At 37.5% G+C, this 14,742-nt stretch overlaps 1 protein-coding gene across 1 annotated transcript in view; it reads right to left on the reverse strand.

Moving 5' to 3' along the window:
- The window catches only part of mgat4a (alpha-1,3-mannosyl-glycoprotein 4-beta-N-acetylglucosaminyltransferase A), an 83,111-nt gene extending 69,473 nt beyond the window's left edge, over positions 1–13,638 (reverse strand). Inside the window, exons 1-2 of the mRNA XM_067443490.1 lie at positions 13,474–13,638; positions 12,764–13,081 (exon numbers count right to left, since the gene is read on the reverse strand). Coding sequence (XP_067299591.1) covers positions 12,764–12,857 — 94 coding nt within the window. The 5' untranslated portion in view covers positions 12,858–13,081; positions 13,474–13,638. The remainder of the gene's footprint in view (positions 1–12,763; positions 13,082–13,473) is intronic.
- Positions 13,639–14,742: the final 1,104 nt, after the last annotated feature.

Genomic DNA, 14,742 nt, shown 5'->3' on the forward strand with positions numbered 1-14,742 from the left:
CGCAAATTGAAATTGCGAATTGAAAACACGCCTAATGGAAACGCGGCAATTTCGCAAAAACTCCCATATATCGCAAAAAAGTTTTTACGCTCTCATGAGGTGGTTTTTCAGGCAATTCGAAAAAGGACATTTTCGCAAAACTGCAATGGAAACGGGTTTTTTTTCGCATTTATAAGTCACCTGTTGCGGAGACGCATTGCTGCAACATAGGGCCTATATATTTTATTTTCCACTCAGTTGTGTCTTAATAACAAGATAATGTAGTTAAAAGGACATATATTTTCTCCTAATAAGGACTACAGGCTATATATACTGTAATTAAGACATATATTCAAGAAATGTATTAAAACAGAAAGAGCCAGCCTGTATTTTCAGCCTTACTCAAAGGCCGAGGAAACAGGCCAGTTACGCACGTCAATCCATTCCAGACGATCTTAGTTTGTTTCTTATTTAATAAACAGGCAATTAATTGATGAAACATTGATCAAAATAAAAATACAATTTATACAAAACTAAATATATTTTTTAAGAAAGACTTTCTAGAAAATAAAACTCGAAGTGATCAAAATCATGTGACTCCCCGGGTCTCAAATATATCGCATGCTGCTCACTTTTCATAACCAACATATCAATTAAAATAATAATATTACAGCCTAATGTTTAGGCCTAAACGTAGCCTATTTAGTTTCGTAGTTAGGCTGTTTTCTTTAACCCACGGCCGATAAAAGCGCCGACGTCCTTCTTCCTTTAAGAGAGATGAAACAATTTACAATACTCTTGTCATTTTTAGCTCTACAGATGAGTTCAAGACATAATTATAAACTATAAACTGTCTATTTTTATTTGTGGACTCAGGGAACTAATTATTTTGCATGCACTCACTCCAAACGCGGTCTTCATTTTAAAAAAATTATTTCGTTTATTAAATGCCATTTTTTTCTTTTCCAAAGCATTTCTAAATTCAATTCACATGCCCATCAAACGAAATATCTAGCCAAAATAACGAAAGTGGTAAAAACAAAAAACAACAACAAACATTTGAGTTAACATGCAAATTCAAACATTTCGCTCTACTCTATATGCGTCAACCTGGCGCGCGTAAAAGTCGATCATTCTTTACAGATGATGGTTCGGTTTGTTTGGAGAGAAGACGAGACGGAGTTTTTTATTAAACTCATAAAAGACAATAGGATTACAGTAATACTGGATGCTAAACACAGAAATGCTGCATTATCATGAAGACCTTGAAGCAGATCTGACACACACACACACACCTCATATCCGTGCCGCTTAAGTAACCTAAGGGGCTTTCCTTGCCATTAATGCGTGGATAACACATATGTCTCCTTCCAATAATAATAATGGCTAGTGTGGTGGATGGGATATAGCCTACAAACCTACCAAGTGCCATCATTTTGGAATGATATCGCGAGAGTAAAGTAATATGTTTTAGTCGCATAACTGCAGCTATGGAAACGCTGTCATTTCGCAACAGTTTTTTATCGACATTTAAGAAATATCGCAAAAGTTTTTCGCAAATCTGTAATGGAAACGCAGCTAATGATAAATAATAATAAGACATTTTTCCTAATCACCCATATTAGAATTATTTCTGAAGGATTATGTGACACTGAAGACTGGAATAGTGATACTGAAATTTAGCTGTGCATTACAGGAATAAAATACACTTTAAAAAAATTTACTAAATAATTGCTCTGTATTATAACTGCCTCAAAACACTGTGAGGACCCTCCAGGAAATACAAAGTGTAGGATTTCATTGTTCCATTGGGAGATGAGTGAAAATGGACCACATTCAAGTTTGCTAAAACAATGACAATATACTAAATATTTTACCGACAGCCAATATTATCCATAAGCCAGTGTGGCCTAAGTCATGTCAGCAGATAAAAAAAGTTATTGCCTTTTAAACATTTTTAAACGCCCACTGAAGTGCTTTGAAACGCGCCGCATTATTCAATGTGTTGACGTAATTTCCCCTGAAACGTCTCCAGCTGTTAGCAGCTCCTCCCCTTTTTTGAAACAGCCAATAGCGTTTCGTTAATATACAGTTTGACTAGAGCGCAAGAGCGGATCTTTCTGTTTGGTAACGCCAGTTTCCTCTAACACTGTTTACCATCATAATCTCTTCCATATCGCTTTGAAATGCAGCATTCTGTGCAGAATTCAAATGGGTCCGATATGTTTGTTGTCTGCGCCGACTTGTGCATATGATCCGCGCTGCGCTCTCGTGTCTGTAGTCTAAATTTAGACCAGAGACATTGGTGTGTGTGCGCTGCTGCGCTGCGTGAAACTAACGTGAAAACAGACTTCATTCGCCTCGAATGAAAGAATATTTACACTGAATCGTTTCCAATCACATTTATTGGGTGCTATGTGCCTTTCACCATGTAGAAATTAGTATATATGTGTTAACAACTGACCGATTTCAGCCGCCGCTTCAGCAGTGTAGGGGGCGGGCTTCAGATTCTAGACAGCATTTTGATTGGACAGAAGATTTGACGAGAAGGTGAAGTCTGCGATGAGGTCACCAAAATCTGAGATTCGTTTTAACGGAAGTGGGAGACTGTAAATTTTGAATGCTTATCTCCTAAATGCAAATTTTGTCATAGTTTTGGAACATACCAGCTTATTCATTACTTTAAGGCTAACACAATCATACTAAAAGCTAAAAAACTTAAATTTTGATATCAGTGGACCTTTAAATACACTTATAAAGATAAACATTTCTATTTGGAATAACAAAGACAAAACAGAAATATGCATTAAGAAATTAAAAATAGCCAAAGTTGATTGGATGTTGCACCAGATGCCAGACTAACCCCAATGAAAACAGCAGCCTCTAGCTGCTATAGACAGGAAAGAGTAAGCTACTTTTTAATGATGAATACTGAATGTAAGACAGAGGAACAGGAAGGTATTTAAACAAAATTGCAGAACAGGCACAAGCACTTCCAAGAATCACTGGGACAAGGGATACAACAGCCCAAGATCATCAGTGTGTGATTGTGTGCGTGTGTGTGTGTTAGAGAGTGTCTTTAGAGGACAGTCACATGCTTTTAACACATGTTTTTTTAACAAGGACAGAGTGCAGAGGTCAAGACACAAAGGGATACGCAAAGTTCAAAACATGTTCCTTCGGTCGCCTACACAATAAATGAAAAAGAAGGAGAGTTTCTGCTGATTGCAGCCAAGATCAGCTCGCAAAAGGAAACAAACCCACCCTCTTTATTTCCTCCTCTGAGGCTCAATCACTGAAACCAAGTGTTGCGAATTGTGTCAAAGCTCTTGACGGTAGCAACCCCAGCACCCTCTCAATTCGAACACTGCTGTAACCTCAACCTTCATCCTTAAAAATGTTAGTAATAACAGCAAGGCTCTAGACTGGGACCAAAATGGTCACAAATGTGATCATGTTTTGATAATGTGCAAGTTAAAATTTCACACGGTTGCATTGGTGCGGCTTGTTTTGATAGTCGCAATGCCAGTTCCATCACTTGCCCTCCGCGGCACCCCCACCCTCGTTTTGATTATTTATTTATTTTTATAGTAATTAAATAATTTAGTTCAGTTAGAGAACAGACACAATGGCCCTCATTTATCAAAAGTGCATACACCAAATTTCCAGCGTACACCTTGCATTTACCCAAAAACCACGGTGACTTTGAGATTGATCAATATGGACGTTGGCGTAAGGCACGCTCAAATCCTACGCCAGCTCAGGAGGTGGTGTACGCACGTTTAAGTTAGTGCGAAAATGCGCAGAAAAACAATTCCTAACACCACAAAACGCACTGACAAAGATATGCTAGGCCTATATGACTCACTGTAAAAACAACAACAACAACGTAATTATAAACTTCAGTGTTTATTTTTGTGCAACATGGACTTCAATGTTTAATTTGTGTGACTATACCAAAGCATTTGATTTGTAGGCATGTATTCCTCCAGTTGTGAGTCTGTGCGCTTTACCTGACGTTTCAGAGTTAGGCCCGGCAGCTGCGCACGGACTGGGACAGAAAATAAATAAAACAGACTGACAAAATGATAAAAATGGCATTATTCTTCTTTTAAATAATAATAATAATAATAATAATAAAATAAATTATAACGACATTCATCTTCTAAATAACAATAAGCGTAATTAATAATAAAAATCATAATAATTATAATAAGAAGAAGAAGAATCTTACACATTTTCATGCAATTATTAATGTGAATGAATGGTACTTCACATCACAACATTACTATTGTACACCCCAATACATGTGCCGTTATATAAAATTAAATGCTAATTGTTTCAAAACATGTGCTGTAAAATAATGCATTGTGATAGGTAATTCCTCATCCAAACATTTATTTAAACTGCTGGAGTGCGCTTCTCAACCCCCACACTATTAACAGAAGTCGTAATTTGGGTCCATATTTTGTTTTTGTGACTGCCTTTAATCCCACCCTTTAAACTCCAGAGACTTGAATATATAGGGGCGTGTTATTCTAATGACGATCGTTTTCAGCCGCGGCATTTATCAAGGGCAAGTATTGCATAAACCTGGATTGCAGAGGTGCGCACAGCTTCATAAATCAGGCGATGAGAGGAGTGTAAGCATAATCTTACGCCAACATATTCGCCCGTTTCTACGCAAGATTGATCAATGAGGGCCAATGTGTCTACTCAATACAGTGTGAGCTGAATGACAGTCGCAGCAGGCGTCAGATTTCATTCGAGAGAGGAGCTGATGATAAGATGATCGCTGAAGATTCGGTTTCAAAGCTAAATGTAAAAGCTCCTATTTAATTGAGTTTGTCATTGTACCGTTTCATTGAATACCATTTACTGAATAAGCACTAATTCTAAACCAAAAGTAAAATGCGCACGGCCGAACTGTCATTCGCAGTGCGCATCCACTGGCGCGTTTTCAGTTCATTTCTATAGAAGGCTCAGCTTTGCTTTGCTCCGCATCGCTATGAATGCTAGCGGCAGTGCACATTTTACTTTCGGTTTAGAACTAGCAATTTAACAGTCCCCGCCGGTGATATTAGCATAAAGCCAGACCGATGGCATAATTTTTCACGATTTTTTAGTTTTTACGTTTAGCGATAGAGATCATGTCTGAATTCTTCACCACTGTGCTTTTTTAAATAAACAGCTTAACATAAATAGCCTATGAATGAGGCAATAAGGAATGCAGACAGCGAAAATGTGACAATCACTATTCTGGTCAATTCAATTGTTGGGAATTAGGAGGGAGGGAGGGGGAGAGAGACATGATCAAGAACAAAGGGAAATGTAAGGGTTTCAAATGGCTGGGATCCAAATGCAGTTCTCAGACCCTACAAACAATGAATGAGCCACATCATTTTTCCTTCTCTCTTTGTCAGCGTATGTTCTGGGAAGGGGAAAGCAAGCAAGCAATGGCATTCATTAATTGCAGGACATAGAGAAGGATGGAAATCCTCTTTTCTAATCATTTGAGACACAAGAGTGCCCAAAACAGTTCTGCTCATGCCGATGTGTAAACTTACGAGAAAAGGGGCATGTTGTTACATCTGTAAGATGTTAGTCACAGGCCTTATTTTCTGTCATAGTCCAAAAACCAATGGAAAAAATCCTTTTGGGATTTGGTGATGCAACTTCCGGTCTGTAGTCTCTGTACCAAGTAAAAATAACTAAATAACTTAATTCAGTATTTTGTTTTGTGGAATATTATATATTATATATATATATTATATATATATATATATATATATATATATATATATATATATATATATATATATATATAATCTAAAAACCTTCTATCAAATAGCTTCATCAGGGCAGAACTAAAAAAAAAGAAAAAAAAGAAATTGATGATCCATGAGCAGAAATCTTTATTTAGACATAAATATAAAATAAACAGATCAATGAAGAAATATGAGAAAGAGGACAATCATCAAACAGCTTTAAATCTGATGAGTAATCACATTACACACACACAGACACACGCACACACACACACAAATGCAGTGTCCATCTGGAAAACGCCCAGTCAGGCCCATTGCGCAAACAAGCATCTACAAAAATGACAGCACTGGTATTGTTGTCTGTAGTAGCTATGTTTGACAAAAGTGAGCACAGTAGAAAAATAATTAGATCCTATTCCTCCAGAGGAAAAGAGATAAATAAAGGGGATTAAAGTCAGAGTGAAAGTGATCTCAAACCATGAACAAAATTACATAAACATTACTGCATTAAAGGCGGGGGTGAAATGCTGTTTCATGCATACTGATCTTTTTACACTGTTTAAGACTTGGATTTCCATGCATGGACAAAGTTTCAAAAAATAAGTTTGATGTTTGAGTATTTCTGTGACAAAAACACTCCAAAGAAAGAAGTGTGTTTTTGATGGAGTGGTTCCAACGATAAAGGTTTCTGGTCGTGCTTTGGAAGCAGGCGGTGAGTAAACAATTAAATATATCAATGGAGAATGCGATGTATGGTGTGTGTTTAAATACATTTGTTTACCTGACCACTATAGGTGTCTGTTTGTTTATTGTAAAACCACCCAAACATATTACACCTAGCTTTCACACAAAGCATGCCTCTTCATTCAAATGCGCTACTATTCAATTGCTTTTCTATGTAAACACTAGTCTGACGTGCTAAACCGTTCCGCTTGCTACTGCTAACGTTTAGTCGCATACAATAGTCCATAAACCAAATCATGTCCTAATAAACCACGAGTAAACACACAAATGTTGACAAGCCGCTAATTAAATGCAGTTACAGTACCACACAGAGACCTCCTGCTGTTGCTGCTGCTGCTCTCGTTCAATTTCAGCCTCTGGTCTGATTCTAGATCCTATATGTAGTTATATAGTTGAATCTGATTGATAGCCATGGTTTATTTAGGGTAATGTTTTCTTTACCACATTTGAGGATATCACAGCTTTCAGACGCTGGCAACACAATCTCTGCGCGTGATCTGTCCACACGATACGCCGGAAAGACTTTTATTTAAAAAGACTCTGTACAGCGTATCTTTCTTTTATAAATATAATAATATCAACTTTTCGGCGATATGAAGGATGCAATACTTCTCTTTAGGTACTCAAGATTGACATGAGCTTGACTAAAACTGAGGGTTTCACCCTGTTGTCCTTACTAGCTGTTCGTCTGCTGTCTGTTAGCTGTCAAATCACCTCAGCTTATTTCAGCCACTGAACTTAACCAACCGTCAATATCTTCCATCCCACCCACCAATGCCCTAGCAACCTCTATGCTACCAGTAACATATAGCATTATCACTTTAGCTGGACGTAGATCATCTCTTTGCCCATTTTCGGTTATACGGGAGTGACACGCGGCCAAAATGGCGACAGCCAGCTCCGCCCACTTTGGGCTTCAAAAACACTCTTCAGAAAGCTACGGGTGACGTCATGGACATCCATTGTTTTATACGGTCTATGGTCATGTCCCTTAGAAAGAACTATACAGCAAGTATAATATAAATATATAATATAAAGTATAAAATAGGGATGGGAATCATCAGGAATATACCAATTCTGATTCAGATTACATATTATATAACAAAGGGAATGACAGCACAGAAGTTCAAGTGACAGCTCTCGAGAACCGCAGCCATTGGAAAAATGGGCCGCATGAGGTGGTGAAACGGATAATGTCAAGTGCCGGAAATATACAAGGACTCAACGACAATGGTTGCGTTCTCCAGCCTAATATGGAGGAAGAATGGTGGAGGAAGCCACAGCTGATAAGAGTATAATGATGACTCAGTGAGGACTTGCCTGGAACACTGACAGCACAATGATCTGGAATTATCTTGGAGCCAGAGCAGGGAATTGTGCAACAACCATCGTCTTGTTCAGAGTAATGTTTATTAATGAGAGCATCATCAAGTCGGAGAGATCCGGTTCCACACATGCTGTAACTCTCAGAGTTCATTGCCTTTCTATTGTAGACCTTTATTTCTCTGTTCTCTGTGCTTAACACGGCCCCCTCACTCTTCTCTCGACAGGACACGCGTGGGCTCTTCCCGAAACGAAACAATCCAGCCCCGACAAAAGCACAAGCAATAAGTATATGTAATGAGCATTGAGTCTCTCCTCTCCATGAGCTGCATTAGAAAACTGTGCCCTCCCTCACTGCTTCTCCTAGGCTAATCACGCCCTCCTTGGCCCGCTATTTTTGGCCCATTGTACTTTCCACACACCCTGAGGATGCAAAGCCTATATGGGCTCAGCGGAGGAGAAGGAATAAGCCGATGGTGCAGTTCATTTTAAACTCTGGTACTAAAAATAGGAGAGCAAGTGGAATGATGTAAGGTGCCATCTAATTACTAATTTGATTTAGCGGTCAATTTTACCCAAAGTACTGTAACTTCCAATGAACATATTAAAGGGACTCCTGGAGTAACCTAAGGTTAAGTGCTTTGATCAAAGGCATAATGAAGAGTCACAGATCAACACTTATGGGCTCTGAAGCTATAACATTCGCGTTAAGAGGCCATATATTTTAATGCCACAAAAAACTAAAAGAACTAAAAAAAATTGTTTATCAAAACAGACAGTAAAATGGTTAAATATTAAGATTTTAAATAACTATTTTCTATTTGAGTATACACAGATCAGACATAACATTTACAGCCACCTTCCTAATATTGTGTTGGTCCCCTTTTGCTGCCAAAATAGCCGTGACCCATTGAGGCATCAATGAGCCTTGGCCACCCATGACCCTGTCGCCGGTTCACCACTGTTCCTTCCTTAGACCTCTTTTGAGAGATATTGACCAGTGCAGACCGGTAACACCCCACAAGAGCTGCAGTTTTGGAGATGCTCTGACCCAGTCGTCTAGCAATCACAATTTAGCCCTTGTGAAATCTCACTCAAGTATTTATGCTTGCCCATTTTGTCCTGATTGTTCACGTTCTGCCTAATATATCCCACCCACTATAACAGGTGCCGTGATAAAAAGATAATCAGTGTTATTCACTTAACCTGTCAGTGGTCATAATGTTATGTCTGATTTTAAAATGCAATTAATTTATTCTTGTGATGCAAGTTCAGAGTCACATGATCCTTCAGAAATCCTTCTAATATGCTGATTTGATGCGTAAGAAACATTTATTATTATTATTATAATGCTGAAAACAGTTTCTTAATAGTTTTATGGAAACTATTTTTAACTGAAAGTTTTTATTTATTTATCAGCATTTATTTGAAATTGATATTGTCAATATAAAGTCTTTGCTGTCACTTTAGATTAATTTAAAGCATTTTTGCTAATACAACTATTGATTTAAAAAAACAAAAACAAATTCTTACAGAGCTCATACATTTGAACCATAGTGTGCACTTTCTTAACTAAATTAACAAAATCATTCAAAATAATGCAAATAAATATACATTGATGCTGGGGTATTAAAACAGCCTGCAGCAACGGTAGTTAAGTTGATTAAAGAATCCCCTCCCCCTTTCAGTTTCATTATATCTGAACAAACACTAACATGTGACATTTACAATAAGGCTGGGCTTATCATGTAACAATGCATACGTGTCATGATTCAGTACATCATGGTGCATCACAATACCACAACTGACTTAGCACAGCCCTACTTTACATTCTATTCCTTGTAACATTCACTAAAGTCAACGAATCAACTAATCTGACAGGTAGCTAAGAATTAGCAAAGCATACCAGCAAGACACCCACAACAACTTCAAAGATGTTGAACTTCTAATAAGGCGGAACTCTAAACCTTAAAGGGAAATAACAGTCTAATCAAGAATGAATTTACAAGATTGTAAATTTGTTTGCCAAACGAGATCATGTAGAGAAAGCCTGACAGAGAAAAGGCAACAGAGCAAGTCAATAAGAGAATTATTCAGACCTCAGTGGCATCGAACTGTGATAATGAGTCACTATACATAACATCAACGCCCTCCACGACCAGGCTTATGAGGCGTGTATGTATGTGGGAGGCTTTCATGTCAATGATAACAGTGACCTTTATCTCTTTTCCCCTTCTGACTACAATATTCATCTGCTAAAGTTGTGCATCACATTTTTTAGATTTAGAGGTTTTAGAAGCTGAAACATAACTGTCTCTTTGTACCTTCAAGCTATAAGCAAAATTAGCCTTAACAAGATCAAGGATTAACAGCTTCCCAAAGACAGGTTGAAAGTGATGTTATAAAACATCATTTTTGGGGTGAGAGGAAATTTTTAAGGTTCTTCTCCAGGACTGTGCTCAACTACACAGCCTTGAGTCAAAAGGTTAATTGTGTAGAAGAAGGTACAAATATATACAGTAATCTAAATGTTTGTCTAATGTGATTGATTATGTATACTGCTGCTTAATAAAATGGTAGAGAAAAAAGAGAGATCTCAATGTAATTGCAGAGTTCTATTCACCAAAATCAAACAAAAGGGTTTGAAAAACAAATCTCCCAAGTAGATAATATAAAGAGCAAAAAGTCACTCAACCTATAACTTGCATGAAAATGGAATGAAATATCTGTGATAACGCATTGCGTGTTATGTTTTCCCAGTTGTTTATGATGGGAATGTAAATGTGGCAGAATGCAAATCAACCTATACATTTGACTAAATCCAAAGGAGGATTTATCTTGCATAAAACAGAAGCGAAGATCAGATCAGAGTTTGGCAAAGATCACCAACAAGCATATAGAACTGTATGTTCTGCTTTATACAGCTCTAATCAATACAGGGATGGATTTAACTAGATATTGATCAGCCAGAGAGCAATGAGCTGTCAACAATGTTCACCCGAACACATTGATTTCTAACTGGAGTACTTGTGGCATTACTCTAAACTTAAATTTCCAACATTAAGACATCTCCAGAGCTTCCTTTACTCTTTATGACCAGAAAATATGAATTCCTTTAAGGTCAATGTCAACTAGTGCAGCTAACTGGATGTGTCCCCTTTATCCGTTTAAGTGTGCCCATTATCTGTATATTGATCCCCTTTTGTGGGGTTTGAACTTACAACCTTTTGGCCACCAGCCCAGCTATTTAAACATCAAGCACCTTTCAGAATATTACCACAGTTTTCAGTAGTTGAAGCCAAAACACCATTGTTACTAAAGTTAAAAGCTGTTTAAAGGAATTGCATATTTTGCATATTCTGGTCCTCTAAATTGATTAGTGAAGTGGCATTCCAAGCATGTCAATATTTAATATAAAAGTGTAAGAATAGAATGCTATTGAGAATTCCTCCTATGCAAGTAATGCGGAGGAAGTCACACAGTTAGTCCTTGTGTTCATATGTAGGTGGAAAAAACAGTACATGGAAAGACTATTATGTCCGAATTCACAGTATTCATAACAATAACATCTTTTCAAAACAGCTTTAATTTCCTGTGATGACAGGAAAATTATGCATTTCGGATGCTGTTCAGCTGAAATCAGTTGTGTTGATTCAGTTTCATTGTAAAGATCATCAATTATTAATTTACTTAATTTCATCATCAAAAAAACAAAAATGACATCATTGTCCAGCACAGTTCAGTTCACATTCAACAGCGTCAGTACAGTCAGATCAATAATATTGTTGAATATCAAGTGTCCCCAAGCAAGCAACCCAGAGGAGACAGTGGCAAGGAGCCCATACTCCATCAGCTGACAAAATGGAGAAAAAAAAACCTTGGGAGAAACCAGGCTCAGTTAGGGGGGCAGTTCTCCTCTGGCCAATAAATGAACTTGGTGTAACTATGATTCTGGCAAAATCAAAGTAAAACATATCCAGCAAGTGCACTTCCAAATGGACAATTTTCTATCCCATGAGGCTACTGGAATTTTGAAGGGTGGGGAAACAAGAGACAGTCTTATTATCAGGAGATACGAGAGTTTGTGGCTCTACCATTGGAGAAAGTGTAACGGCTTACTTGGATAACATGTGCCTTGATAACCAATCGCATTACAGTCTTAACTGTCTTAAAAGTCATTGAATTTTGTTCATTGGGTGACAGTCAATAACTGTTTACCGATACCATAGAAATTAATGAGAAGTGCTGTAAACAGAATCATACCTGTAATGCAATTGAACGTGACCTCTTATAGAACAGTATTTTTTTCAGTGTAAACTAAAACTAGATTAATCCAAAAATTGTTTTACTTCAAGCAGCTTTGACTTAACTGACGCTGTGGGTCTGTCACATGAGATTGACAAATTTAGTATGTCCAGATTTTATTCATGCTACTTAATTACATTCATACTACATAGAGAACATACTTTTTTATTAGTAGCCAAGTAAATTCTTGATAAAATGTACTACTACTGAGACAGTATGCGATTTCGGATGCAACAAGTGTTTTATTTTACTCCAGAATGGGTTTCTCTCACTAGAGAGAGAAGTAAAAAAAAAAAACAAAAAAAAAATACAGAACTGGAGAGGAGTGATTACAGAATGATTTGAGTGGGCAGTGGGGAAATCTCTGTTGATCCGTTCCACAATGTATATGACTTTCAAGAGCAGATTTTAGTGATGCTTGGTGAAGTTTGTTGGTTTCTATTGGAACCATTTTCTTTGGCCAGAGATGTAGTAAACCTTATGTAAATGTACTGTGCAGACTAAATTACTGGATAATAATAAAATGATTGTTGAACTTTCATATATAACTTGCAATTGTGCTGGAGAAATGAATATTTTAAAAAAAGCTGCATTCTTGCTCGTGTGATACAGTATAACTGAATGAATCTCAGAGACGAGCTCACCTTTGCCATTTTGCCAAGCCGTGTACCAGGACAGACTGAGAAACGATGTGAAGAAAACAATCGCAGTGGCAACAGTTCCATGTCTGAGCCTCATCTCATTTCAGCGCCTCCCCGTGCAGCTGCCTCTGGTCCTCCTGATCCAGACGTGCATAAGCGCTTCAGAGGAGCGGACAGGAGGTTACGGGGCCCGGATCATATACTGTCTGCGCCGCGGTCCTCCTCCTCCTCCTCCCCTCGGTCGCTGCTGGAGTCACGAGGCAGCCCAGCGGAACTGATGCATTTCAAGAGAAAAATGTGCAATCCTCATGCCTGCCTTTACTGGAAGAGATCATGAATAAATGAAAAATCAGGGAAAGGCACAGAGATCGACATGAAAACATACACTGTCCTTGGTTTCGGTCTTTTTTTTCCTTCTTCTTCTTTTTTTTGTGCCGCATTGATAACAACATAGTTAAACTGATAGATGTTTAAATGTATGCAATAATATTTCTGAGAAAATGAGTCACTGAGACATAACGTAACGTTAACAGAAATACTGCAGAAGAAAATCATATAGGGGGGAGGGGGGATTTAGTAAAATAAAAGATTGAATGGTCAGGAAAAGCCCCATAATTCGCGCCTGTAAAATAAACAGAGTTGACTACCTGTCGGAGGACCCCAAAATATGTCAGACAGGCATGATCAACAGCCCCGAGTTCAACACTTCTTACCTTTCAGCCTGGTATTGAACAACCAACCGGCCAAACTCGATCTCGTAAGAACTATCCAGCAAAAACAAAAACATAAAAAACCGCGCGGAAACACGTTTTGTAATGTTTGTTAAAATTGCAAAATTAGACGCACCGTCCTGCTATAACCGTCAGCGGTGATGTGATCTCTCAATCAAGCTTTGTTGAAGACCACACCCACAGAAAGCCACGATCGCCCACCCAGAAACATGATTGGCTTGAGTCATCAGACCGCGCCCATCGCTGACGTTGATTGGCTGGAGTTAGCAAGCAGCTCCTGTCTGCCGCCACACGGCGGACTGAACACAGCACATTCGCTCAGGAATGATTTATTTATTTATTTCCTGTTACTATTTTTGTTGTTATTTTGTATTTATTCGTTGTGCGTGTTTCACTGAATAAAACAATAAAAAAAAAATCACGCACTCAAGTATTTCTACAAGATGGCCCTAAATTCCGGCAGAAATGTAATCCATTGTCAAAGTACCAGTACCAGCAAGTATTTTTATTTCTAAAGTTCATGTGGCACACATACTTACCAATAGCAGATTTCAAATTGAACGTATTTTTCAATTAAGTAGATACTATATTTGAAATAAGAAGGACATTGAATATGAATAATGAAAATTTAATGTTGTATGTTTGTTATATAGTCAATAGTCAGTCATAAAAAAAAACCTTTAAATTCACATTTTAAACAAAAATCCATTATAGGAATCTCAAAACTGACTGGTAAAATGATACTGATATAGTTAACCTTCATGTTGTTATTTATTTATTATTATTTAAGTTATTCGTATGATTAGGAAATTGAAATTATGAAATTTTTCATTTTATATATTGTAAAAGCTAACCATACCCAATTTCTAATTTCCTGAGAATACTTATACTACTCATTTAATAATACTACTCAGTTATAACAAACAAAAAAAAGTAATGTCATATTTATATTTAGATGTGCATGTATGCCATGTATGCTGTCTGAATGTGGGCGCCAGAGGGCACACACATTTAATGAATAATTGATTGGCTTATCTGACCTTCACTGTCACTGATAGCTTGTAGGCCAGGGCTTTTATTGTATACAACCATCTCTCATTCTTTTCCTTTATCTTTCATATTTTTTCATTTAATTTCCTTTAATCTGTTATTTTTAAATGTAGTGTCATCAAAAGTGGTATTACTGCAACCCATACCAATTGCAGTCTGTATTTAAGCCTACACTTATGCTTTTGTATTTCCTAATCTCTC

The sequence above is a fragment of the Pseudorasbora parva genome, chromosome 5 (genome assembly GCF_024679245.1).
Source record: "Pseudorasbora parva isolate DD20220531a chromosome 5, ASM2467924v1, whole genome shotgun sequence".
In the NCBI taxonomy this organism is placed as follows: domain Eukaryota; kingdom Metazoa; phylum Chordata; class Actinopteri; order Cypriniformes; family Gobionidae; genus Pseudorasbora; species Pseudorasbora parva.